Source organism: Sus scrofa, chromosome 1, assembly GCF_054392235.1.
Source record: "Sus scrofa isolate SSC_HxYL_T2T_F1_AM1 chromosome 1, Sscrofa_HxYL_maternal_Yorkshire_Landrace_v2.0, whole genome shotgun sequence".
NCBI lineage: Eukaryota > Metazoa > Chordata > Mammalia > Artiodactyla > Suidae > Sus > Sus scrofa.
In genome coordinates, this window is record NC_139383.1 from 270,282,228 (window position 1) to 270,307,867 (window position 25,640).

The following is a 25,640-nucleotide window of genomic DNA, read 5'->3' on the forward strand; positions in this document are numbered from 1 at the left end:
CTGGTGCCAAGGCCCATAACTTATATCAAAATCAGAGCTGGTGAAGGATTTTAAGCAGAGAAGCAACAGTATTCAATCTGATTTTTTTTTTTTCTTTTTTGGCTGCACCCATGGCATATGGACATTCCAGGGGGATTGAATGCTGCCTCAGAGACAACGCCAGAGCCTTAAACTGCTGTGCCACAGCAGGAAATCCTTGATTTGATTTTAAGAAGAGTACACTGGCTACTTCAATGGGGCTGGATCAGCAGGCATGATCAGAATCAAGAAGGCTGGCCTACAATCATGCCAGCAACACAGGGAAGAGAGAAATGGTGATGGGAGGAGGTGAAAGGGGGAGAAGAATGACAGATTTATGATGAAGGGATGGATATTTGTGTTGAGGCTGGAAAGATGGACTGAACTCAATAAAAGAGAAAAGAGAGCTCATGTCTTAGGGCATGAAGACATCCTGAGTGACAGGAGATGGACACTGGTCTAGAAGGAGCTGAAATTTCAAGAGACAAGGGGGGAAAAAAAGAAAAGAAAAGAAAGGGAGTTCCCATTGTGGCTCAGTGGTAATGAACCTGACTAGTATCCATGAGGACGTGGGTTCAATCCCTGGCCTCACTCAGTGGGTTAAGGATCTGGTGTTGCCATGAGCTGCAGTGTAGGTGGCAGACATGGCTCGGATTCCCCTCACTCACTGCCTAGCATCTTTTCAAGATCTTTATAGTACCCCGTCCATCTTTTTCTTTTGGAAACGGAGAGTGGGCTAGTGACCTCACTCATTTTCACTGAGAAAAAAATATATTTCATTGAATCTAAGACGCCATTTATCGAAAAACATATCATTGCTTTGCATACACTAAGGGAAAAAAATACCCTGCCAATTAAACTATGACACACCATCAGTTGAAAGAAACATTCTCACTTCAGATATATGAGAGTCTGAAAATATCTTGTAACAAGTCTATGAAAAGTGATCCAAAGACAAGTTTGAGGAAGTGGTCTCATTACCACAATTGTGAATGGTACCCATGTTTGGGCCCATATGGTCTCTTTCCCTTCACTGTGTATGGATTTGCAGGACCCCTTATCTAAGGAAAATGATGCCAGTCATAAATAAGATCCTAGTCACTCTTCCCTGCCCAACTATGGCCCTAAAATGATCCCTCTCTTGCTCACAGAATCAATGTTTCCCTTTCTGAAGAATAACTCCCATCAACGTATAAAAGTTCTATCACCTCGGAACTAGTCGGGTTCATTGCCACTAAGCCATGACGGGAATCCCTGAAAAGCATTCTTTGCTTGACTTCCAGGATGCGTCACTCTTTGGCCTTCTTCCCACCTCCCTGAACACTTCTTAGCTTCCATTCCTTGTTCCTCATTATTATTCCATCATCCTAACTTTTCAATAGTCAATTTCCCATGGCTCAATAACTAGATTCCTTCTTTTCTCCATCTACACTCTATCCCAAGATGATCTTGGCCAGTCTCACATCATTAAATTCATCTCTACGCTAAGTGATATCTCAGTTCTCTCCCTGACTTTTCAAACGTCCACTCAACCTACATATTCATATATATAATAGCCTTCTTAAGCCTGGGTTCAAACCCATGTAGGTTCAAATCCAATTCCTCATGTCCCATCAAAATGGATCCTTTATCCACCATAGCAGTAAGGCAATTCCATCATTGCAGTTGCTCTGGGGGAAACTCTGGGATCCATCTCTGCTTCTCTGTCTCACGAGCATTTTCTCAGTCCATTGCCAAACAGGGTCAGCACTAACGTAAAAATATATCCATAATCCAATCACCTCTCACAACCCTCATTGCCATTTTCTCTTACCTTGATCAACACAACGGCCTCCAAGCTGAGCTCCTTGTTTGTGGCCATGCCCTCTACAAGTCTTTTCCACACAGACTGTCATAGATTAATTTATTTAAAACATAGGTCCAGTCCAGTTACTCCACTGCCCACACTTGCAAAGGCTTCTCATTTCATTCAGAGGAAAATCTAAAGTCTGTTTGCATGGTCTACAACTTTCTCCATGACCTATTCCCTCGCTATCTCTTCGACTCTAAAGGAAACATATTTCTGTATTTTCTTGTTTATTATCTGCTCCCCCCAATGCACTCAAAGTAAACTCCAAAAGGACTGAGACTTGGCTTAGTCACAGCTCTACATCGAGTTCTTATAACAATATCTGAGGTACAGCTCAGTAAATATTATGACATGAATAAGTGAATGTATGAATGACTACATTTCTGGGTATCCTCAGATTTCAGCAAAATATTTTCTCTGCATCCCTTTCCAGTCAGTGAGCTATGGAGGCAGAGATCTGCTCGCTGTACATCCATCTTACCAAATGGATCCTGGATTAAATTACATGGCAATGTCGCTAAAACACTCAATGGGCTTCCTTGGAGAGAGAAGTATAAAAATAAGACGTTATCATTATGCCATTAGCATTACTGCACTAGTTCGGCGGTTGCTGCTTTGACTACTAATAGTCTCTGTTCATTTCCATGATCCTTTTTTTCCTTTTGAGTCTCCTCCAATTCTCCTCTTTGTTTTTCCTGGTTCCCTCCACCTTTGCCCTGCTTTGTGAACATGAAAGCCCACACAGTGAATGTCATCGAAGTGCCATTCGTAGAATTCTCCATCTACCAAACTAAGCCTCTGCAGAATCTTTCCTCCCAGCTTCATTCAGAGGCTTTAGTTTGTCTTTTTAAGGCTACACCTGCGGCATATGGAAGCTCCCAGGCCAGGGCAGCTTACAGCAATGCTGGATCCCTAACGCACTGAGGGAGGCCAGGGATCAAACCCGCATACTCATGGACACTAGTTGAGTTCTTAACCCACTGAGCCACAACAGGAACATTTCATTCAGAGGCTCTATTTGAAGAATACAAAGCAACCCATTTTGAGAAGGAAAAACTCTGAAATCAGGTTGTCTGTGTTAAAATTCCAACTCCATCACTTATTAAGTAACTTTGCTTAGCTCCAGGTTCCTCACCTATAAAACAGGGACTTCAGTTATGCCTTCCTCATAGGAATGCTATAAAGATTAAAAATGTATAAATCCAATTATATAATATGAATATGTTAAAATAAATGTTTTAAAATTAAAAATACACAAATATATATATATATATATATATATATAATAAAAATAAATGAACACAGGTCCCTGGCTCACAAGGAAGTTCTTAATAAATGGTATCTATTATTTCTGGTTCCTCTACCCTCAGTCCATGCAGCTTAGCTTCTAGCTGGACTGGACCACCTCCTGCTCTTTTATGTCTCTGTTTTATTCATGTTTTCACTTTGCAGAGGATGTCAAGGTAGAGCAAGTTATTAAATACATTTTTTTTTTTTTGGTCTTTTTAGGGCCACAACCACGGCATATGGAGATTCCCAGGCTAGGGGTCAAATCAGAGCTGTTGCCGCTGGCCTATGCCACAGCCACAGCAACGCAGGATCCGAGCCATGTCTGTGACCTACACCACAGCTCACAGCAATGCCAGATCTTTAACCCACTGAGCATAGCCAGGGATAGAACCTGCATCCTCATGTATATGAGTCAGATTCATTTCCACTCAACCACAACGGGAACTCCTCAATACATTTTTTAATAGCTGCATATTATATACACAGAAAGGTATACATATAAATCATGTGTGTACAGCTGTATGAATTTTCAAAGAAAACAACCATGTGTGGCCACTGTGATCAAGAAGCACAATTTTACTAAGACTTCTGGAAACCTTTCTGATCCTTCTTCAGTCCCCGTTCCTCCTCCCCAAAGGAATTCTAAAATGATGTATTTGTTGAATTCTGAAATAATGTCTTTGTTTCACTGTTTCTAAGCTGTATAAGAATGGAATTGTACAGTGTTTCCTTTTTCCTGTTGAGTTTTTTTTTTATTCAATGTTACATTTATGAGATTCTTCCATAATGTTACATGAAAGGGTAGTTTACTCTTTCTCATTTCTGTATGTAGCTGATCATGTGAATGTATGACAAGGTGCTTATCCATTTTCTTGTTGATGGGCATTTGGGACCATTTTCCATTTGGGGGGAGAAAAACTCCTAAGAACATTCATGTTTTTGGTGACCATAGGTCATGTACCTGTTGGGCATATTCCTAGTTGTAACTTTTGGGTTATAGGGTGAGGGTGTAGTAGTTTTTACTAGAAGCTGCCAAAAAGAGTTTTCCAATGTGATTGTACTGATTTATTCTTCTGGAGGCAATGCATGTATGTCCCCGCTCTTCCACACTGCCACTCCTTGATATGGTCAGGTTATTTTATTTTATTTTTTAGTTGAACCAGAGTAATTGCTGTTATGACATTGAACTGTTTTAATTTGCCTTTTCTGAGGACTAGTAAAGTTAATCATTTTTTCCAATGTTTACTTGTCATTTCCATACTCCTGTTTGTGAAGTGTCTGTTCAAGTCTTTTACCCATTTTCTTGTCTTACCGGCTTGTCTGCCTTTTTCTTATTGTTTTCAGAGGTTATTTATATATTTAAAACAAGAGTTCCTTGTCAGATACATATATCACAGATATTGCCTTCCACTCTAACATGCACTTTCATCCTAGGAATAGCATCATCAGATGAACAGAAATTCTTACTATTAATGCAGTCCAATTTATCAATCTTTTTCTTTATACTTAGAGCTTTATGTATGCTACTGAATAAATATCACCCTACTCCACATCATAAGATCATCTTCTGTCTTATATTTAAGAAGGCTTTTTTGTTTTACCTTCCATCAGGAGAATATTTTTCCTCCTTTCTATGACTCCCCTACCTAGACAGATAAAATGAATTGCCTCCGCTTCCAAATCCCTGTAATAGTATGCATGGCTTTTACTATCTCTAATATATTACACACTACCTTGAATCATAGGCATTTTCCTCTCCATCCTCTCTATCTTATCCCCATGTTTCAGTCACCCAAATATCTAAATCTATCATGGTCTTTCCACTGAAACCTGATCATGGCGCCTCCTAAGTAACTCCAAAATTGGTCTATTTCTCTTCCAACTGCTCCCTCCATGGTCTAAATCTGTGACATCTCATCTTGACTACTGCAGTAGCTCTTTACTAACAGGTCACCAATTTCCAATCTACTCCTCTCTAATTAACTGAGCACACAATAGCCAGAGTGATCTTCCAAAACATCAATCTCTTTCTGTTACTTCATTTTTTAAACCCATCCATGGTTCCCATTACTCTCAAATTAGTGTTCAATTCATTAATGTGCTGCAGAAGCCTTCTAGGATTTGAAAGATGATTTTGCCTTTCTCACCACTGATGTCTCTGTTTTAATCTCCTAAGGTCTTTTTCATTTCTTTGAAAACCCCTTCATGAAGACTCCTCTCCATAGCCAAGCCCTTTCCCTCTTCTTCATTCTCATCATAAGCATCTTTTTTTGGCAAGAAAACTTCCCTGACTCTCTAGTAGGTTAAGTCCCCATACTGCCAAGTATCAAAGAATCCTCATATTTTTTCTGCATTTGAACTCATTGCACATTATTACCTGTTTAAGCCCATGTTCTTAGATAGAGTGTGTATTTCCTTGGGGCCAAAAGTATGTGTGTCTTGTTCTCCAGCATGTTCTTATACCTAGCTCAATGCCAATGTGAGTTCTTAAAAAAACATCTGCTCAATTGAGTTGAACTGGTTTGTGCTCATATGCCCAGGATCTAGCAGAGGACTTAGCATGTGGTCAGTCTCAATAAAGGTTTAGTGACTCAGCATCTTCATAAAACTCTAGAACCAGTATTGAGAAGGATATGAAGACTACCTATTTCAATCACCAGCCCTAAGTAATGCTGATTAAATAATTTCAGTAATATCCCTACCAAATGTCACCAACTTACAACCCTAAAAACAGAGAGTCACTATCAATTTCAGCAAGACGTTCCAGGTTTGGGCATGAATGTACATTAGAACACCTAGTTCATACTGAGTTTAGACTGAGATCAGGTTTATCCCAGTTAAAAGCCAGGGTCCTTGTAATTTCTCACAAGTAGATCAGGTCTGGCCCATTTTATACACATTACTGAATTTGATTGTCTTTTCTGCAAGATGGCCATTTAGGTATCTGCAGACAAGCTCTTTTGCTCCAAGTCAACCTTCTTTAGTTATCTATCATAAGATATTCTCTTTCAGTTTCTTGAAGTCTCTCTTGAAACTGGATCCAGACTTGGACCCAATCCGTCAGATTGCTCTGACTAATCTAGAATAGAACAAAGCTGTAGTCTCCTTTTTTGGGAATAACATACTTCTAGTAATGTCACCAATGGAAGACAGAGTTTTGGAGGATTGAGGCTTCTGCTATAGGGGCTTATCGAGAAAAGGAATCCAAAATTAGAAGTAAATGTGAATATTTCGAATGAGAAAAGTTGGGGACTTAGAAGGTGAGGTAGTGCTAGATCTTAAGCTTCCTTAGCTTTGCAGTAAATCAGCTTCTAAATGTAAAGATCTTAATAACTTCCTAGCAACATCCTGTTAATCCCCTAAACTTACTCCAATTATAACTCACAGGTCTCTCTACCTCCTGCATGCACAGCAGGATGATCAGAGGTAAAAGGAAGCTGTACTTCCTGGATTCAAACCCTACTCTCACTCCACAAGGTCACTCTAGACATCCCAGGAACTAGGATGTTGAAAATCCTGGTGCACCCAAGCTAGGTCTGTCTTTCTTATTCATTGCTTATCCGGCTTTATCAGACCCATCCATCTACTCCTTTCTCTACTAAAGGGAGTAGGGCTATTCTTCATAAAGTTGAGGTTTTATTTTGTTGGCTTTCATTTGAAAACTAAACCACTTTCTTGGCCTGAATTTCCCTGCTGGATTTTCATTCATTGCTCCCAAGTGGCACTATCAAGCCCTCCCTGAACCTCCTTCCAACCATCTTCTATAACAGGAGCGTGAATCAAAGAGTTGCCAAGGAACCAGAATATAAAAGTCATATTAGGCTCTGCTTAGCTCGACCTGCCAATCTCAACCCAACTTTCCTCCCACTGACATTCAGAATCACCTTTATCATATACTTTTCTGGAAGGTCACATTCTTAGTTTGCTTCAAGTTAAAGCATGCCATTTTTTTTTTCTGACTATAAAGTTAATACATGATCATTGTAGAAAGATTAGAAAAAGGAACTGGAAGCCTAAAATAAATCATCTCTAACCTAATCATCCGGGGGCAACCTCTTTTAACATCTCAGCATAATTCCTTGCAATGTTATTTTTCCTTATCCTTTTACATTAAGATCACACCATACATTCAATCAGAAATCATCCATTTTTTAATTAACATTACCTCAAATCCTTTTCACAGATCTTGGAAACATTTTGTAAACAACATTTTAGCACCTGCCTAATATTATGTTGTATGGATGGTACAGAATTCATTTAGTCTCCTCATGTGGAAAATTGAGGTCTTTACATTGTTTTTCTTTTGCTATTGTGCATTATGCTTTTTAGAACAGCACTATCTCTACTTAAAGCTTTGTCATTTTCCCTCTTTATGATGAATTAATCAGGATAAAATACTACTTCAAAGAATATATTGTCTTTAAGGTCTTAAGTGTATATAGAGCATATAATGGACTTGACATATAATAGATAATAAATGTTTATATATTTCAACAAATCAATCCTTATAACTATTGTGTTTTTACTAGCAATGCCTAATAGTATCTACCTCTCTATATTCCAGCCAGCACTGAACATTCTCATTTGCAAACTCTGCTAAAAGCACACACACACACAAAAATAATGTGTGTGTGTGTATGAATACACTGAAGACCACAAATGATTAACAAATAAGCAGAAAGAAGATTATATAGAACCAAAAAAATTCTGTAAAATGCCCTATAGTTCTTAGAATTCAAATAACATCTGCCAAAATATATTGAGAATCAAACACAATAATGTAGGAAATTCAGAAGCTATGATATGAAACTTTAATATATATTAGATCTGGATCATCTATAAATAACACTGTTTAGACATTTTCATCAAAATAATCAGATAAAGCTCACATTTCCATACTTTGTATCCGAAAACTAATTAATAACCATGAATTTAATGCTCCATATATGTTAAAAATTTTAAAAAGACAACATATCACAACTGCCTTAATTTCCATATTTTCAGTTTTCATTGGTTTCTGTGCCTTTCATCTTCTTCTTCATTCTCTCTCCACACCATGCCTCCTGACACCCTTGCCCCATCCCTCCTCCTCCAGGCTATTTTCTGGTCCCATGGTTTCCACTGACATCTTACCTTGAAGGTGCAGTTTGCTCTCCGTGCTTTGCAGAAGGACGGAACTCACAGAGTCCAGATTGTCATAGCTGTTACAGCCCAGAGGCCCAGTGCGTGTCTCTGTGACCTGGCATGGACATCAAGGGTGACAGATGTGAGACTGATGCCCTTGTCTGGGACTGATCCTGCAGAGTCAGCCCCCAGCAGAGTTAAGGCAGCTAAGAATGTCTTCTGGTCTGAGCCAATGGCCACTTCCTCCACCCCATGCCTGTGTCAGGGACCATGCCTGACTGTCACCAAGCAGACAACAGGACAGTGGGGCACTCTAGCACAGGCTGGAGCTGGATCACCAAGGTTCTACCCCTGGCAGCTTTGTTCTATCACAGAGTCACTTCAAGTAATATATGAACTCATCAGGGGAAACATTATAAGCTATTTCAAAAGCATGGGCTTTAGAATCAGGAGAATCAGTGTGAACTCCTGGCTGGGCCATTTATTTGCTGGGTGACCTCAGGCAGTCACTTCTCCAAGCTTCTGCAACCTGAAGCTAGTAAATCCTTTCCAGGAAGGTTGTAAGACTAAACGTGATGGGCATAAGTGCCTGGCACCTGGCAGATGCTCAATAATAGACATCTTATGACCAAAAGCCTCTGTAAATTGTACTGTGCATTATCGATGAGTACATATGCATTATCATTAAGCATGAACAATAAAATGATACTGATTTAAAAAAAAAAAAAACAGCAAAGAGCATAATTGGCTCCACTGCAGAATGAAACAACCCCAAACCTATGGTGATGTGTTCGTAAAACACTGGCTTAGAATGATTGCGGTAGTGGACACCAGGGGAACAGCTATGCAAAAAAAGTAACTCTGAAATATGGAGGGTGCAGCATGGAAAGTGGTTCTTCATCTTTTTAGTCTTCACTTTCCATGATTTAATGTGATCTCTTGTAGGCTTGTTTTGATGTTTGCGTTCAGCTGTAAAGACACAGCATTGATTGTCATGGGGACTGATGACTTGGGAAATGGCCACAAGTAGCTCCAAATGCCAGCTCTGCCTTGTCCAGTTGTGGAGGCCTGGATCAGTAACTCTCTGTCTAAGCCTCAACTTCCCTATCTCTGCAATGTTAGTTATACTGTTACCCACCCTAACAGTAGAGGGATCACACGTTTGAAGGTTCAGCACTTGGAAAATGGAACATATATGGAAGGTTATTAAGCTTTGCTTTTTAAAAATAATTTGTTATTTTGGGGTACAGAATAATGACATAGTGATTGTCCAGTGAGAGCCCAAACTACCAATTGGTTTTGCTAAAGATATGCAGGAGGCAAAAACCACGGGCCAACCCTTCCCATCTGGGTTGGCTGCTCATCTGAAACAAAACTGGCAGGGGGATCATGTATATCCAGCTGCATCCTGAAGTGGGATCAAGAAATGGCTGAAGGAGTTCCCGTTGTGGCACAGCGGAAATGAATCCGACTAGGAACCATGAGGTTTGGGTTCGATCCCTGGCCTTGCTCAGTGGATTAAGGATCCGGTGTTGCTGTGGCTGTGCGTAGGCCGGCAGCTACAACTCCGATTAGACCCCTAGGCTGGGAACCTCCATACGCCATGGGTGTGGGCCTAAAAAGACAAAAGACAAAAAAAAAAAGAAAGAAAAGGCTGAGGACTGAGGATGGTGCTACAGCAAGACCTGTTTCATGAGTGGTCTCTGTGCAATTTCTCTGAGAAACACATCGTAAGGAAGCAGACTGCGTTTTCAGGATAGACAGAAGAGGATAATCTTCTGATGGAGCTTCAATATCTCAATTCCACATCCCATCCAGGGGGGAGAGACCCATTTGGTGATAATGAAAACCAGGCCTTTGCATCACTCCGACTCCGATGGCTTCATAAAGATCCGTCTCTCTCTGTGCTGAGTTCCCTAACAACATAATCCCCCCAATACAGGCGATTCTTCTGGGATAAGCTGGCTCTTTTGTTTGTCCATCTGATTTATTCCTCTCCTCCCTATCTCCCTTCTCAGCACGTCTCTCTCTCCCACATTTCTTCCTCTTCCCTCTTTCAATTTCTGACTCACTTGCTGACTTTCAGCAACACCCGTCAGCACCTTCCCACCCCTTCACACATACACACTTTCCCCCTGGGCATACCTTTTAGATTCTTGATATAAGGCTAGGCCTGCATCTAATTCAGAAGAAATTAGACTGAAAATTGAGAGGTAACATGTAGGTATAATCTGATTAAAGGAAACATAAGATGCCAAAAATCTTCATTGAACCCCTCCAAAGAATGAATCCTTTTTTATCAAAAATGTCCCCCCTCAGTCTCCTTATAAAGCTAATCCCTGAATTTATTGCATGCAAAGTGGGATGTTTTGTTTAAGCACCTATGCTCTAAGGGACTGGACTCAAAGCCCCCAGCTGCTCTTTCCAATGTGGTTGTTTAAATTTAAATAAATTAAAATGGGGAGTTTCATGAGTGGTCTGAATCTGAGGAGCATCCATAAGGATGCAGGTTCAATCCCTGGCCTTGCTCAGTGGATCCGGCATTGCCATAAGCTGTAGTGTAGACTGCAGATGCTGCTCGGATCTGGCATTGCTGTGGCTGTGGCTGCGGCGGGCTTCAACAGCTTGGATTCAACCCCTAGCCCAAGAACTTCCGTAAGCTTCGGGTGTGGCCCTAAAAAGACAAAAAAAAAAAAAAAAAAAAAAAAAAAAGAAAGAAAGAAAATGGAAAAAAAAGCTACACATTCAGCTTCTCAGTAGCCACATGTCAAGTGCTCCATAACCCCATATATTCAGTGGCTACTGTCTTGGCCAACAAATATGCAGAGTATTTCCATCATCTTGAAGTATCTATTGGATAGCGTTGGTCTAGATGAGCATGGGTCAGTGCCGGCCAGATTGTCTGTTTTTATAAATAAAGTTTTATTGGAACACAGCCATGCCCATTTTTTACACATTGTCTGTGGCTGATTTTGTGCTATAGCAGCACAGTTGAGTTGTAGCAACAGAGGTCGTATGACCTGCAAAGCCTGAAATATTTATCATTGGCTCTTTACAAAAAATAATTTGTCGACCCCCGGTCTAGAGAGTAGGGGTCTAGTCCCTTTTCATGTACTGGTTAGGTGTGTAACCCTAAGATAAGTCTTTAACCAGTTGGGCCTCAGTTTTTCCATCTGGAAAATGGGGAGAGGAGGATGAAAAACGAAGGTGTTAGTTAACCTATTACCAACCCAGGCATAATCTGACTCTTGGGAGCTCTGTGACCTTGTGAAAATGATTCAGCCACTGCAGGCTCAGTTTTCTCACCTAGAAAGAGCACCTGGAAATCATCCATTCAGAGCTTTAAGAGTAAAGCAGAGTATTACTTAGAACTATGCCATGACCATAGTCAGTGCTGCCCCAGGAAATCAGTACCTGTGGTCACCTTAATGACCCTGTTCAGGGCACTGCAGGGCACTTGACAACCTTGGTCAGAGTGGTTAGCTGGGTGTGCTGTTAACTCCATGGGATGAAGCCAAGGATTTCTTCTTCCCTTAGGACTGCCTGTGTTGCAGTGCTGCTGTCTTAGGAACCTGCCATCCGAAGCCATCCTCACCTTGATTGCTCCAGTTGATATCTGGATCTCATGGAGCCTCCTCATGGTGCCATCGCGGTCGACAAAGTAGGACGATGCAAGCTGGTGCAGAGCTTCAACACTTTGAGTGGCATTCCCTGACTTCCTGTCCAGGCGACTTTTATCCATGTACATGGTCAAGGCCTCCTCCCCTGCAGGGAAAAGGACAGAAGCTCAGGCAACCTGTCGAGCTCTGGGATGGGTAGAAAGGTTCCAGGACTCGGATGCTGAAAACAGCATCAAAACTCCAACTAATTTTGCCCAAATGTCCTTCTGCTCTGAAAATCAAGAGCACAATGAAAGTGAGACGTGCGGAGGTGGCTGTAAGCACCAAGTTCCAGTGAGACGAGGGTCATGAAAACACTCTTAGTCATCAAGTCCAGCTCCTACTAATCCATCTCATAATTCTCACCAGCATCATCTTGTAACACCAGTATCACACTTCCTCTCTTTGAGGCTCATTCTTTTCTGTAAAATGATGGACTTGCCATAGATGGTCCCTTGCATTCCTTTCTCCTCCTCTGTTTCCTCATCACCATGCAGTTCTTCCTTTTCCTCCTCTCACTTCTCTCCTCTCCTTTTCCCCTCTTCCTGCTTCCTTTCCTTTCTCTCTTTCTACTTCTACTACCCCTTCCTAGACAGATGGATGGATGGATGCACGCATGGATGGATAGAAAGACAAAGAGAGAGGTTTAGACATAGTTTAGACATACACAGATAGTCAGATAGGGATAACTATGTGTCTCTCTAGGGAGGAAAAACTCAACTGTCAGCTCTGTGAAGTCAGTGTCTACATTAGCCTTTGCTTTACCCTTTGTGCAAAGCCCAGTGCTTGGCATATAGTGGACAGTAAATAGTCTATCAGTTTTTTTTCATTCATTCAATAAATATTTCTTATGTTATATCTGGGGGAGAGGGGAGATGACAAGAAAGTTAGGCATAGGATGGAAAATAGAGAGAGAGAACCTTTTAAAATACATTCCAAGAAGTTTTCCTTAGAAATACGTGCATAGATTACCAACAGAACTAACTCATGGCACCTTTTGTTTTGCACAACAAGATGTTTCCCCAGAACTTCAGGAAGGAAGCCCCAGACATGCCATCCAAGTAGATCTGATAGTTATACCTTAGCTGAGAGGGATCCTTCATTCTCAACTAACTGTGGACTTGGGGACATGTCTTCACCTCTCTGTTCCTCAGTTTGTTCCTGAACAAATTTAGGAGAAGAATAGCACCTCCTTGGTAGGGTAATTAAGAATAAATTAATTAATACATGTTCATTGTAGCAATCAAAAATCATTTGGTGTCATAGTAAAAAGCAGTGTCTAGACTATATATATATATATATATATATATATATATATACACACACACACATATATATACACACACATATATACATACACACACACATATGCATACATATATATACATGTGTATATATATATATACGCATATATACACACACACACACACACACACACACACACACACACTTTTTTTTTTAAGCCTGTAGCTGTGGCATATGGAGGTTCCCAGGCTAGGGGTTGAATCAGAGCTGCAGCTGCTGGCCTACACCACAGCCACAGCACCTCGGGATTCAAGATGCATGTTTGAACTATGCCATAGGTTGCAACCACACCAGGTCCTTAACCCGCAGAGTGAGGCCAGGGATCGAACCCATATTCTCGTGGACACTGTTGGGTTCCTAGCTTGCTGAGCCACAACAGGAACTCTTAGACACTGTTTTCTTTTTTTTTGTTTTTTTTTAATAATGGACTGGCACTAGCTATTTCAGCAAGATACTAACCCTCTCCGTACTTCAGTTTCTTCATATGTAAAATTGGGGGTACTCACTGTACTTACATCACAGGGCTATCATAGAATTAAATTGTAAATTACATGCAGAACTTGAGCTCTGCCTGGCACATAGTAAGCCCCATGGAATTGTTAACCACTATTATTCAATTACGGCAAAATATCAACAATATCAGATTTATCCTAACATCTAATAAACCCAGTACAATAGACTAGTCAGAGAAAAAACATTACCAGAACTTTCTGAGAACAAAAGCCTGATGTCTAAGAAAACTGACACATTTCTTTAGAACACTGGTGATTTTTTTGAGTTGAAGGGAGAAAAAAAAAAATTACTTTCTGAAGAACAGTGTCATCCGAGGAGGTGGGAACATTCCTGACCTAGAGGTTAATTCCGCCACCTAGGATTCCTCCATGATAGCTTCTAGAATGTGCTTTCATTGTCATTCAGAGCCCTTCACATGCAGCCTCCAGCCTGTCTCCTCAGCACTGTCTCCCTCCCTGTGTTCCAGCCAAACCATTCTTTCTGCCTCCAGAATTTATTCTTGCCAATTTTCCTCGCAGGCTTCCCTCAGACTCTCTTTCTTTCAGCTGGAATGCCACTGTGTCCCTCCCAGCAATGTCTCACTGTTGAAATCTTATCCAGCCTTCTGAGCTCAATTCAAATGTCACTCCCTCTTCCTACCCTCTGTCCTTGACCTGGCATCTCCTCTTCCCTCTTCAGAACCTGCTCAGCCATCACCTTCCTGATGTGGTTTCCCCAGCCACACCCCCACCCGTGAACCATGTCGTCACCTTCCTCTATCACTCTCTAGTGTGTCCACTCCATGTAGCTCAGCATGCGTGCACTGGGTGACCAATGAATAAGACAGTGTTCCCATTCTAGAGTCAGTCACCCAGTGATGGCATCCATGCCTCTCAGGACAGGTGCCACTAGCCAAGCATGGCTACTGATCCCTGCAAACGTGGCTGGTCCAAAGGCAATGTACTATACCTGTAAACTATGCAGAGGAGCTCCAAGATCTGGAAAATGTTTTTTTTTTTTAATTTTTTTTTAAAAAGTAAAATATCTCAGTAATTAATAAATGCTGGAGAAAGTCTGAAGAAAGTGGAACCTTCCTACACTGTTGATGGGAATGTAAATTAGTGCAGCCACTATGGAGAACAGTAGGGAGGTTCCTCACAAAAACTAAAAATAGAGCTACTATATGATCCAGCAATCCCACTCCTGGGCATATATCCAGAAAAGATGAAACTTTAACTTGAAAAGATACATGTACCCCAGTGTTCACAGCAGCACTATTTACAACAGCCAAAACATGGAAATAACCAAAATGCTCATCAACAGATGTTTGGTTTAAGAGGATGTGAAGTGAGTATATATATATGTATCATTAAAAAGAATGAAATCCTGGATAGACCTAGAGATGATCATACTAAGTGAAGTAAATCAGAGAAAGAAAAACAAATGTTATATGTAGATGCTAAAAAAATAATACAAATGAATCTATACACAAAACAGAAACAGACACAATAGACATTTAAAACAAACTTATGGTATCTGCATCACTTTGTTGCGCTGCAGAAATTATTACAACACCGTAAATCAACTATACTTAATAAACAAACATATGGTTACTAAAGGGGAAGGGAGAGTGGGGAAGAGATAAATCAGGAGTATGGGATGGGCAAATACAGACTACTATACATAAAATAGATAAGTAACAACAATTTACTGTATGACACAGGGAACACTATTCAACATCTTATAATAACCTATAATGGAAAATAATCCGACGTTTGTATATAACTGAATCACTCTGCTGTATACCTGAAACTAACACCATATTTTAAATCAACTATACTTCCATTAAAAAAACAAAAATATAACTGTTGCAGAGAAAAATAAAAATCTCATTGACAATTTGTATATTACATGTTGAAATGATATTATTTTGGACATACATTAAATGAAATATGTTGCTAAATTGATTCAATTCTACCCTTTTGCTTTCACTTTTAAAAATGTGGGAGGTCCCTGGTGGCCTAGTGGTTAAGGATTCTGAGTTGTCACTGCTGTAGTGTGGGTTCTATCCCTGGTCCATAACTTCCACATGCTGCAGGTGCAGCCAAATAAAATAAAATAAAATAAAATAAAATCTATTAAAGTGTCATTGGAAAAAAAAACTTTTAATGGCTATGTGACTCATATGTATGGCTCATGTTATATTTCTACTGGCTAACACTGGTCTAGGGAGACAAAGACACACTAGATGCAGAGTAAGGATAAAGCAATGCATGATGTGGAATGAATGAAAGAATGGTTCCTGCATCCCTGTTGATGATGTGGGACCTAGGACACTGATGATCCAGTCCCTCCAGCTGCACCCCTTGCTGCTCTCTAGTTAGGCTCTATCCTGCACAAACGCTCCCTGTTTTCTCTCATTGTTGAGACTCTCCTTTTCAGTTTCTCTCCTGGCTAACTTCTATTCATCCCTCAGTGTCACCTAAAACAATACCTCCTCTGGGAAGTCTTCCTTGAATTCCCCACTGTTTACCAAAATGAATGTAAGACCTCTAACCACATGTTCGCAAAGCCTTTTATTTCTCCAACATTTCCTGACGATTGCTTATTTATCAGCCTTGTTTCCTTTACTGGAGGAAAAGCTCTGTGAAATGAGTGAGTATCTAAGAGTCTTTCAGGATTTCATTGTCATTGCCCAGCCCAATATGGGCTTATCTTATGTGCTTAGCAAATGATTTGAGTGGATGGATAAAGACGGAAGTGGGCCAACAGTACAGTGTTTGTTGGGTGATTCAGCTGCCTCCACTGTTAGCCTGAAATCTTCCAGTGAGAAGATTCCTCATCATCAAAATTCATCTCTGGGTTCTACATGCCTTAAGTGGAGTTCAGAATAAGAAACTAATGTTTGCATCTTCCCACGAAGGCTCACCAGTTATGCAGTAGGACATGACTTTTTTTGTCCAGCCTTTGGGACTCTGCAGGGACCTGAATAGATGTGGCTTAAAAATGACTTTGTAGGAGTTCCCATCGTGGCGCAGTGGTTAACGAATCCGACTAAGAACCATGAGGTTGCGGGTTCGGTCCCTGCGCTTGCTCAGTGGGTTAACGATCCGGCGTTGCCGTGAGCTGTGGTGTAGGTCGCAGACGTGGCTCGGATCCCACGTTGCTGTGGCTCTGGCGGAGGCTGGTGGCTACAGCTCCAATTCGACCCCTAGCCTGGGAATCTCCATATGCCGCGGGAGCGGCCCAAGAAATAGCAAAAAAAAAAAAAAAAAAAAGACTTTGTAGGAGTTCCTGTTGTGGCTCAGAGGTAACGAACTCAACTAGTACTCATGAGGATGTGGGTTCAATCCCTGGCCTCGCTCAGGGGTTTAAGGATCTGGCCTTGCTGTGAACTGTGGTGTAGGTTTAAGATGTGACTTGGATCCTGAGTTGCTGTGGCTGTGGCTGTGGCGTAGGCTGGCAGCCATAGCTCCAATTCGACCCCTAGTCTGGGAACCTCCATGTGCTGTGAGTGCAGCCTTAAAAAGACCAAAAAAAAAAAAAAAAAATGACTTCGTATACATTTAGACTTTGAGTTCCAGGGGTGGTGAGAGGTGGCCTGGGGGAGCAAGGATGCTATCTGATTCTCTCTCTCTTTTTTTTTAATGTTCCCCATGTTTCTTCCAAGCCAAATGAAGAATGAATGTTCAGTTATCATTTGATGGATGGATGGATGATAGATGATTAAATGGACAGATGAACTGATCAAGGGGTGGAGAGATTAATGATTAAATAAGTGAATATATGACTGAAGTTAAAGCCAGGAGGCAGAGGAAATAAATATTACAAGTGTCGACTCAGGTTCTCCAAGGGGGCCTGTGAAAGAGGAGGTGAAATAGTCCAGATCCCTCTGGACTGAGAACTGGCAGACGCAAACCTTAGATCAAGAGGGGTTAATGGGCTGCTTGCTACATTATTAGGACTTAATTTCTTGTTTATTAAGAGAATGTTCTGTTTAGAGTTACTCTCCCGTCTGGGCATTCCTGCAAATTGCCACTTCGCCCCACCTAAGCCTTTCCTCCACCTCTCTGTCCTCGGAGGGCTTTGCCTCACTCTCTGTAGCACTTGCTTCAGAGGGGAGCCAAGTGGGACTCGGACACATAGGGGATGGAGGATGAGGGGGTGCAGACCATTTTACCTTCTGAGTCAACACGGGCCACCCTTTGCAGAAAGGGGATGGGGATGTCTGGACTTGAGGCCTCTGGGGCCTCTTGCATCCTTTCCTGCTGAGCCCCTGTGACTTTATTCTCAGCCTTCCTCTTAGCCAAGAGCAGCTCCCAAAATACAGGGTGGGAGATGAGTAGACACCCAAACATTTCCACAAGCACATAAAGCGTGAGCTCTCACGTCCAGAAAGACAGTCATGCAATACACATGCATTTGCATATGTGGGCAAGCTTACACACACACATGTATGTATACAGGACATCCATACACATGTGTGTATGTGTGCATTGCATATGGATGTATGTCTGCATACAGCTTAACTTCCACCCAAGCAGAGGCAGGCATCTGTGCACGTCCATCTGTGCAGGGAGACGTGCACCCCTGTGCTCATGCACAGGCTTAGTCATATACATCACACGGGACACTCAGCCTCCAAGGTATTTCCTTTGGTCCAAAATAGAGTCTTCAGAGGGCCTAAGAGAAATTGCTATCCCTGTATCTATGTGTGCCATTCCAGACTTCCATTTTTTTCTCCTTCACCAGCACCCATAAAAAAAAAAAATCACTCACACCAAGTACTTGCGTTTCGTAGATTTCACCCAACATGGGAGGATCCCAGGGAAATGTCTTAGATGCCGCCCTCCCACCGGCTCCACTTCCTCCTTCTCACCCCCTCTCCTTCCTCTTCCCTCTCCCTCAGGGAGTCAAACAAAAAAATGTACGTGTCCTATATGTGTCAGTTTAAGGATCGTCTTGTGTTGTTTGAGCATGCCCTCAGGAACTCACCTGACACCTCAAACAGCTTATCAAAGCATTTCTTCTAAATGAATACGGTGTTCTCCTTAGGAAGAATTATAATGAATCAAATTCTCCGCACCTTCTTGTTATTTAGATGGAAAAACTGATAGGCAGACAGGAAAGTGAATTTCTCAGTGTCTTCCATTCATCTAGTGGGAGGGAGGAATGGGCTTTAAGGCCAACTCCCCAAGTTTTTTAGCCTCACTACATGATAATAATAATAATAGTAAGAATAACAATAACAACAAAAGCAAGAACACCCGTTTGTTAGGGACCAGACACTGCACTCAGCCCTTTTAATGCATCATTTTATCTGATCTTCATACTATGCATGGAAGATGTACTACTATGACTTTTACTTATAAAAGAGGAAACCGAGGCTGAGAGTATTGTGAAAACTGCCAAGATGACACAAACCTGAGGACAAATAGGAGGTAGGATGGAAACCCAGGCAATCAAGCTGCAGAGCCTGCCCTGGTCCACGCCCTGCAACTTAACCACCTCCTTTCTCTCTCATTGCATGGCAGGCTCTTAAGAAATACTTTCCCACAAATGAATGAATGAAGTGATGATGTGGTGTCACATGGTGGCTGGTACACGGTGTTGGGTCAACACTAACCTCCCTCCTTTCCCCCTCCCCACCCCTCCACACTGAGGATCGAGTGAACATATACGGCTTGCTGTCCAATACTGGAACTCAATCCAAAGCTTAGCATATTTTAAAGTGTGCTGTAAAAACAGGAGAGCAACAAGGTTCTGTGAATAATTCACCACCTTGCCTTGGAGAAATTAAAAATATATTTCACTACAAAAGAAAAATCTCTGTTATGTGGGATGTCTGGAGACTTGGAGAGAACACAGTTCCTAATGGAAGAACTGCATTTGTCCCAGTAATTGTTTTTGTGTTTTTGTTTTTTTCCAAGTGAAATGGGAGATGGGAGAACTCTAAAGAAAAGAGGACAAGTGAATGTCACAGTCGGTGTAGAAGTGATTTTTTTTGCACTTTAAGAGAAAGTAGAATTTATACCACATGGTTTAACATGTGAGTGTTTATGAATACGCGTTGGCTGGTTGGTTGTTGGATTGGGGGGGTTGGCAGGTGAATGAAGTGGTTAAAGAGATGACAGATGTTGGGTCAAAAAAAAAAAAAAAAAAAAAAAAGCAGACGTTTTGGACAGAAAACCCTGAATTAAAAACTTAGTCTTGGAGTTCCCGTCATGGTTTGGTGGTTAAGGAACCCGACAAGTATCCATGAGGATGCAGGTTTGATCCCTGGCCTTGCTCAGTGGATTAAGGATCTGGCACTGCCGTGAGCTGTGGTGTAGGTTGCAGATGTGGCTCGGATCCCAGGTTGTTGTGGTTGTGGTATAGGCAAGCAACTACAGCTCTGATTCAACCCCTAGCCTGGGAACCTCCATATGCCATGGGTGGTGCCCTAAAACGACTCTCACACACAAAAAACCCTTAGTCTTGTCATTTCCTATGAGTCTCATTTCTGATGAGCCTCATCTTCCTTAGCTATGAAATGGAGATAATATAACTTAACTTGCTATTTTTGAGGACTGAAGACAACGTACAATGCCTGCTATGGGCAAATACTCAAGGAGAAAACTAATGTGAGTAGCTGAGGAGGAGGTATGAATGAATGAATTTGCTCAACCAATCTCTCCACCCACACTCTCATCATCACATTTTCAATCCTGTCTTCTTTGCAATGCATACTATGTGCTCAGCCTAGAAAGCTTTACCACCCTCCTTCTACCCAGACAACTCCTGCTGAGCTAAAACTTCCACCTCCTCCATGAAGTTTCTACTCCTCTCCAGCTTGCAGCCCTCACCCCTCCTCTGAAGGAGAGGATCAACTGTTACCATTATGCCTGAGCCTATCCACCTGCCTCTCTCAATACACAGATCTTGTTTCGCTGACACAGGCCATATCTAAATGCAGCACTGCAGCTCTCTGAGCAGATGGCATGATGCTCCATCACCAAAGAGGCTTTCTCAAAATTCAATGGACCCAGTCATTGTGGCAGAAAATTGATGTCATAATATAAAATGATGTACGTGGGCAAGACTCATAAGCATCTAAACGCACTAGTCTCTACCACTTCCCATTTTCCTTGCATTTTTTTCCTTCTCCCCTCTGATCCTTACTCCCTTAAAGATGAACTGGACATGATGGGGAGGGATGGGTAGAGCTGAGCAGGGTGGAACAATTAGTCTGTGTTCCTATGAATCAACTCCAAACCCATGTTGTGAAATAGATAACCTCAAGTTATCAATCTCGAAAACAGACTTAAATAAACAAAGGCACTTCTCGAAACAACATCTGATGTTTAACTATTTCCCCAGATTAGACTGCATTCCAAAGGAACTAACACGATAATATTAAATACTCCCGATGAATTGAGCTAATTCCAAGGTGAAGCCGTATTTCCACAAAATTTAATAAACCCTCAGGTTAGACTCTCCCAGAGAAAGGAATCAACCAAGACAATCTGGCTTATCTGGCAGTACATGCTTTGGAGTGATGTAGGATGGCAGAGATGTTAAGGTGGCTTTGAGTCTAGGACATCCTGCCCTTCCCCTCCCTCCCAAAGTCATGACAAGGCTATGGCCCAGCAGCTGTCGACCTACCTCCCAAGGTAGCTGAGATGAGGAGGTGGGTGCCGTACTTTTTGATGATGGTATCGATGAACTGCTGAGTGGTGGGTCTCCTGCCAAGCAGGCGGATGCTCCTTTGAAACTCTGGCATGAGGGGCACTGGATGACGGACCAGGTCTCTCCTCTCGATGGCTGTGTTCCTCACCTTCCAACGGGCAAACTCCCTGAGCAGAAGAGATGAGTGACACTCTCAACTTACCACCTCAACCTCCAAGCCAAAGTCCACCCAACCATCCCATCCAGACATCTATCCCTAGGTGAGAGAGCACCCACAACTGTTTTTGATATTTACAGACTGATACATAGATCTGGAGTGCTCAGCCCTCATTGGCCGAGCAAATATTTACTGAGCAGTGTTCTCATCACTGGGATAACTGCAGTGAACCAGACAGACCATCGTGAGAACAGTCATGTTCTCACGATGCTTACGGAGCATTAGGGTTGAGAGTCATTGTCATCAACTTCCTTATTCATCTCCCTCATTGTGACTGATATGATAGAGATGGCATCTTCTTAGGTTCATGGCACGTGGTACATGGTAGGAGTCATACGTATGCTAGCTGGATGAATAAATAAAAAGAGAAAAGGAAGGAAGGCCATGGTACGTACCAATGGATAAGACGTAAGGCACAGAACAACCTGAAACCTGTTCTAAGACAATTCCACAACCAACACTTAACCCCAGAGCTCCATTTCATTCAAAATGTTTACATGCTTTCATTGAGCAACTATTGTTTGGAAGCAATTAAGCTATCTTCTGAAGGCCATGTAAGGGAATTTCCACTCTTCCCTTCACTAAGGACAGAGAAAAATCAAGACTGAGGAGCAGTGAACTCTGAAATCCAAACTCAAAGTCTCTCTCTGTCTCTTATCAACACTGTGGCATGATCCTGGGCCTAGGATGTCACGTCTCTGGATCTGCATTTCCTTACTTATAAAATCCAATCAATGTTATCTATTTCCTATGGCTGGTGCACACATTATATGAAACAGAGGGTGTGAAAATACCTTTGGAAAATGCCAGGTGCTGATCCAATGTGAAAGTTTTATAACTTTTATTTCCCTGTATAGTCACAGGAGTGTAAATTATTAAAGGTTCACGGATGACAAAGAGGGAGCATGCAAACCAAATACAAGTAGACATTTAAAGGGCCTTGGCTCAGGTTGTTCTGCTTTTAAACATGACCTTTGTTCCTACCAAAGATAGAGGTTCCCCAGGATCAACCAGCTCTCTGACCTGTCTGAGTTACAAGCCCCAGGTCCCTTGAGGAAAACAGACCAGCCCAAGAGGACTGTAAGGTCTGCCCAGATAAATGATGGGAATGAGAGTTTAATGAAAAGGTCTCTCTCTTCTGCCACGAGATGGGAGAGACGAATGAAGGAAGGGCACAGAGCAAGAAGAAGCAGAAGAGGTAGGGGATCATGCTGGAATATGTCTCAGTAATTTAATGGTGGAGTCTGACCCCTGACAAAACTGTGTCTGGAAAAAAAAAAAAAAAAAAAGGCTTTCAAACTGGAATACATTTCCAAGCCTCAGAGCTTATGGTCTGTGCCTACTGAAGACATTTCCGTCCATAATTCATCACATAGTTTGAATTCTAAATAAAGTCAGCTCAGTACTCTGCATGCCGTAGGTACGTATTGAATCAATCAACTGCACTAAATGAGCCTTGCGGGGCGCCCACTAAATGCAAAATATCATGTGTGCAGAGGACACATCCCAATCTTATGTCCTTAAGAAGCTCACAGTCTGGCAGGAAAGACGTGTCCAGTCGATTGTAAACCACAGACTACAGGATACAGAAGGAACACAGATCTCTGAGGTCTCTAGGGAAAGCTTCAGTGAAGAGGTCATATCCTAATTATAGTTTTGAAGTTTACATGCAATTTAAATAAACAGAAATGTTAAAAAACAAACAACATGGATGAAAGGACAGGGGCAGAGTGAGTGCGGGGAGGGGTGTATAACATGTTATGGGAAGGGCTGAACAGGAGGGGAGATGTATGAAGAAGAGGGTATGAAAGGAGCAGAAATGGAGCAAGTGGGGTGACCAGACATGAGGGCAGAATATGGGATGTGAGAGCCAGAGAGGAATCCTATAGGTGTGGCAGGTAGCTGGTGACACAAGTCCTAAAGATGACTGCTCTCTGGTGTTATACTCCTGCGTAATCTCCTCCCCTTGAGCATAGGCTTCGCAGGACCCAGTGACCTGCCTCTAACATACACAAGGTGAAGGTGATTAGGTTACAAAATATGCCAACCTCCATTTTGTACTCCCCCTGCCCTGCCCCATCTCTCTTTCTCTGAGTCTCTCTTTGTCTCTGTCTCTCTCTTGATGGCATGTTGTGAGATGCTCTATTGAGAGACCTATAGTGCAAGGAGCCGAGGGAAGCCTCTGGCCAGTAGTTTCTGAGGGACTGAGTCATCATAAGTGATCAAACTCTGACAATAATCATGTGTGTGATCTGGGAGGCAGATCCTTCCCAGGGGATCCTTGGAATGACAACAGCAGGGAAAGAGCAAGGGCACCCAGCTAAGGGGAGACAGATTCCCTACCCACAGCCACTTTGAGATAATACATATTGCTGTATAAAGTCACTAACTTGTGGGGTATTTTGTTACTCAGCATTAGATGACCAATAAAAGAAAAGGAGAATCATATTTTGGAGGAAAGAGTGTTTCTTTATCATCCTATCCCTGAAATTTGTAAAATATACCTACAACTTAAACATATATATAAACATAGAAACATGTCCATTTCAGTATAATAGACAAATACATAGTTCTATATTTGTATATTATATATAGGGATATATAACATTATATACTTACAACATAAGGTGTACTTATAACTTATGATCATGGGTTACTATTTTTTGCATTTGACTATGTCTACATTTCTCAAAACTAACGTACATTTTCTCAGAGAGGTTAAGTAACAGGTCAAAAGTCACACAGCTCATTAGTGGTAGAGCTGGAAGGAGAAAACTTAAATTGCATGTAAACTTCAAAGAAAGAAAGAAGGGAGGGAGGGAGGAAAGGAAGGAGAGAAAGAAAGAAGGAAGGAAAGAAGGAAAGAAAGAAAGAAAGAAAGAAAGAAAGAAAGAAAGAAAGAAAGAAAGAAAAAAAGAAAGAAAGAAAGAAAGAAAGAGAGAGAGAGAAAGGAAGGACAGAAAGGAGGGAGGAAGGAAGGAACGAAGGGAAGAATTAAGTCATAGGCTTGTAATTTGATGGTGGGAGTGGCATAATTCCACTGTATCAATACTAGTTTTACTATGGTTTTAATATTCTACTGCTCCATATCTATGTTAAAAGAATGACTTAAGAATCAGGGCCATGGGGGTGGCCCTAAAAATACATACATACATACATAAGTAGGGGATGTTACTTTGACATGCTGCGCCTGCCAGGCACTGCATGTTCAGCACCACAGACAGTTCCGTCTTACTGAAAAAAAGCTGGACACTTAGGGAAGCCATTCAACTGTGATGTGCTATTTGCAATAGTTATTTTAGTCACAAAGAGATCAGATAGGAGAGTTCCCGACCCAATCTGGAGGAGGCACTAGGGAGTTTGTGGGGATGTCAAAAATTCGCCTATACAAGTTGAATCTTGGAAGGAACACAGCATTCAGCCAAAAAAAGATAGGGGCAAGATATTTTGGGAAGAATGAATTCCGTGTGCAAAAATGGAGGGAAACAAGAGAGGCCAAGACAGCTGGAGAGAGAGGGATGTGTGTGTTTGTGCATTCGTGTGTATTGTACATGCTTGTGATACATAAAAAATAAGAGGTAAAGAAAGAGGGGTTGTTGTGACCACATGATGAAGGGTCTTGTGTGTCAAACTGTGTTATTAGATTTCTATCTGTAGATTCTGTTCTTAACAGTCAACAACACAGACTAAAAATGTTCTCGAATGAGTTCATGCAACTCCGTGACTATCATAGGGATGTTGGCACTAAGACTGTAACATTCACAGGATTTCACAATTTTATACTCTTTACCAAAATACACTTAAGCAAAAGGTCTTCACAGCACCTGGAGATATTCAGAAGTAGATTTAAACAGCATTAAAACTGAAACAGTTGATTTATACTTTCAAAATGTGAACATTTATCATTTTTCCAGATCTGAGTATACAGCAGTATACAAATGAGGCCACCAAGGAGCCTACATTTTAGTGAGAGTAGACAGATAATAAAGAGACAAATGCCTAACAGGTCAGAAGGAGA

The 25,640-nt window shown here is 41.6% G+C and overlaps 1 protein-coding gene across 4 annotated transcripts in view; it reads right to left on the reverse strand.

Moving 5' to 3' along the window:
* Positions 1-25,640, reverse strand: part of BRINP1 (BMP/retinoic acid inducible neural specific 1) — a 196,590-nt gene that overhangs the window by 49,633 nt on the left and 121,317 nt on the right. For all 4 annotated transcript variants that reach the window (XM_021077997.2, XM_021078073.2, XM_021078035.2 and 1 more), the window contains 3 exon segments: positions 21,382-21,572; positions 11,877-12,046; positions 8,291-8,396 (listed from right to left, as the gene is read on the reverse strand). In XM_021077997.2, the coding sequence (XP_020933656.1) occupies positions 8,291-8,396; positions 11,877-12,046; positions 21,382-21,572 (467 nt within the window).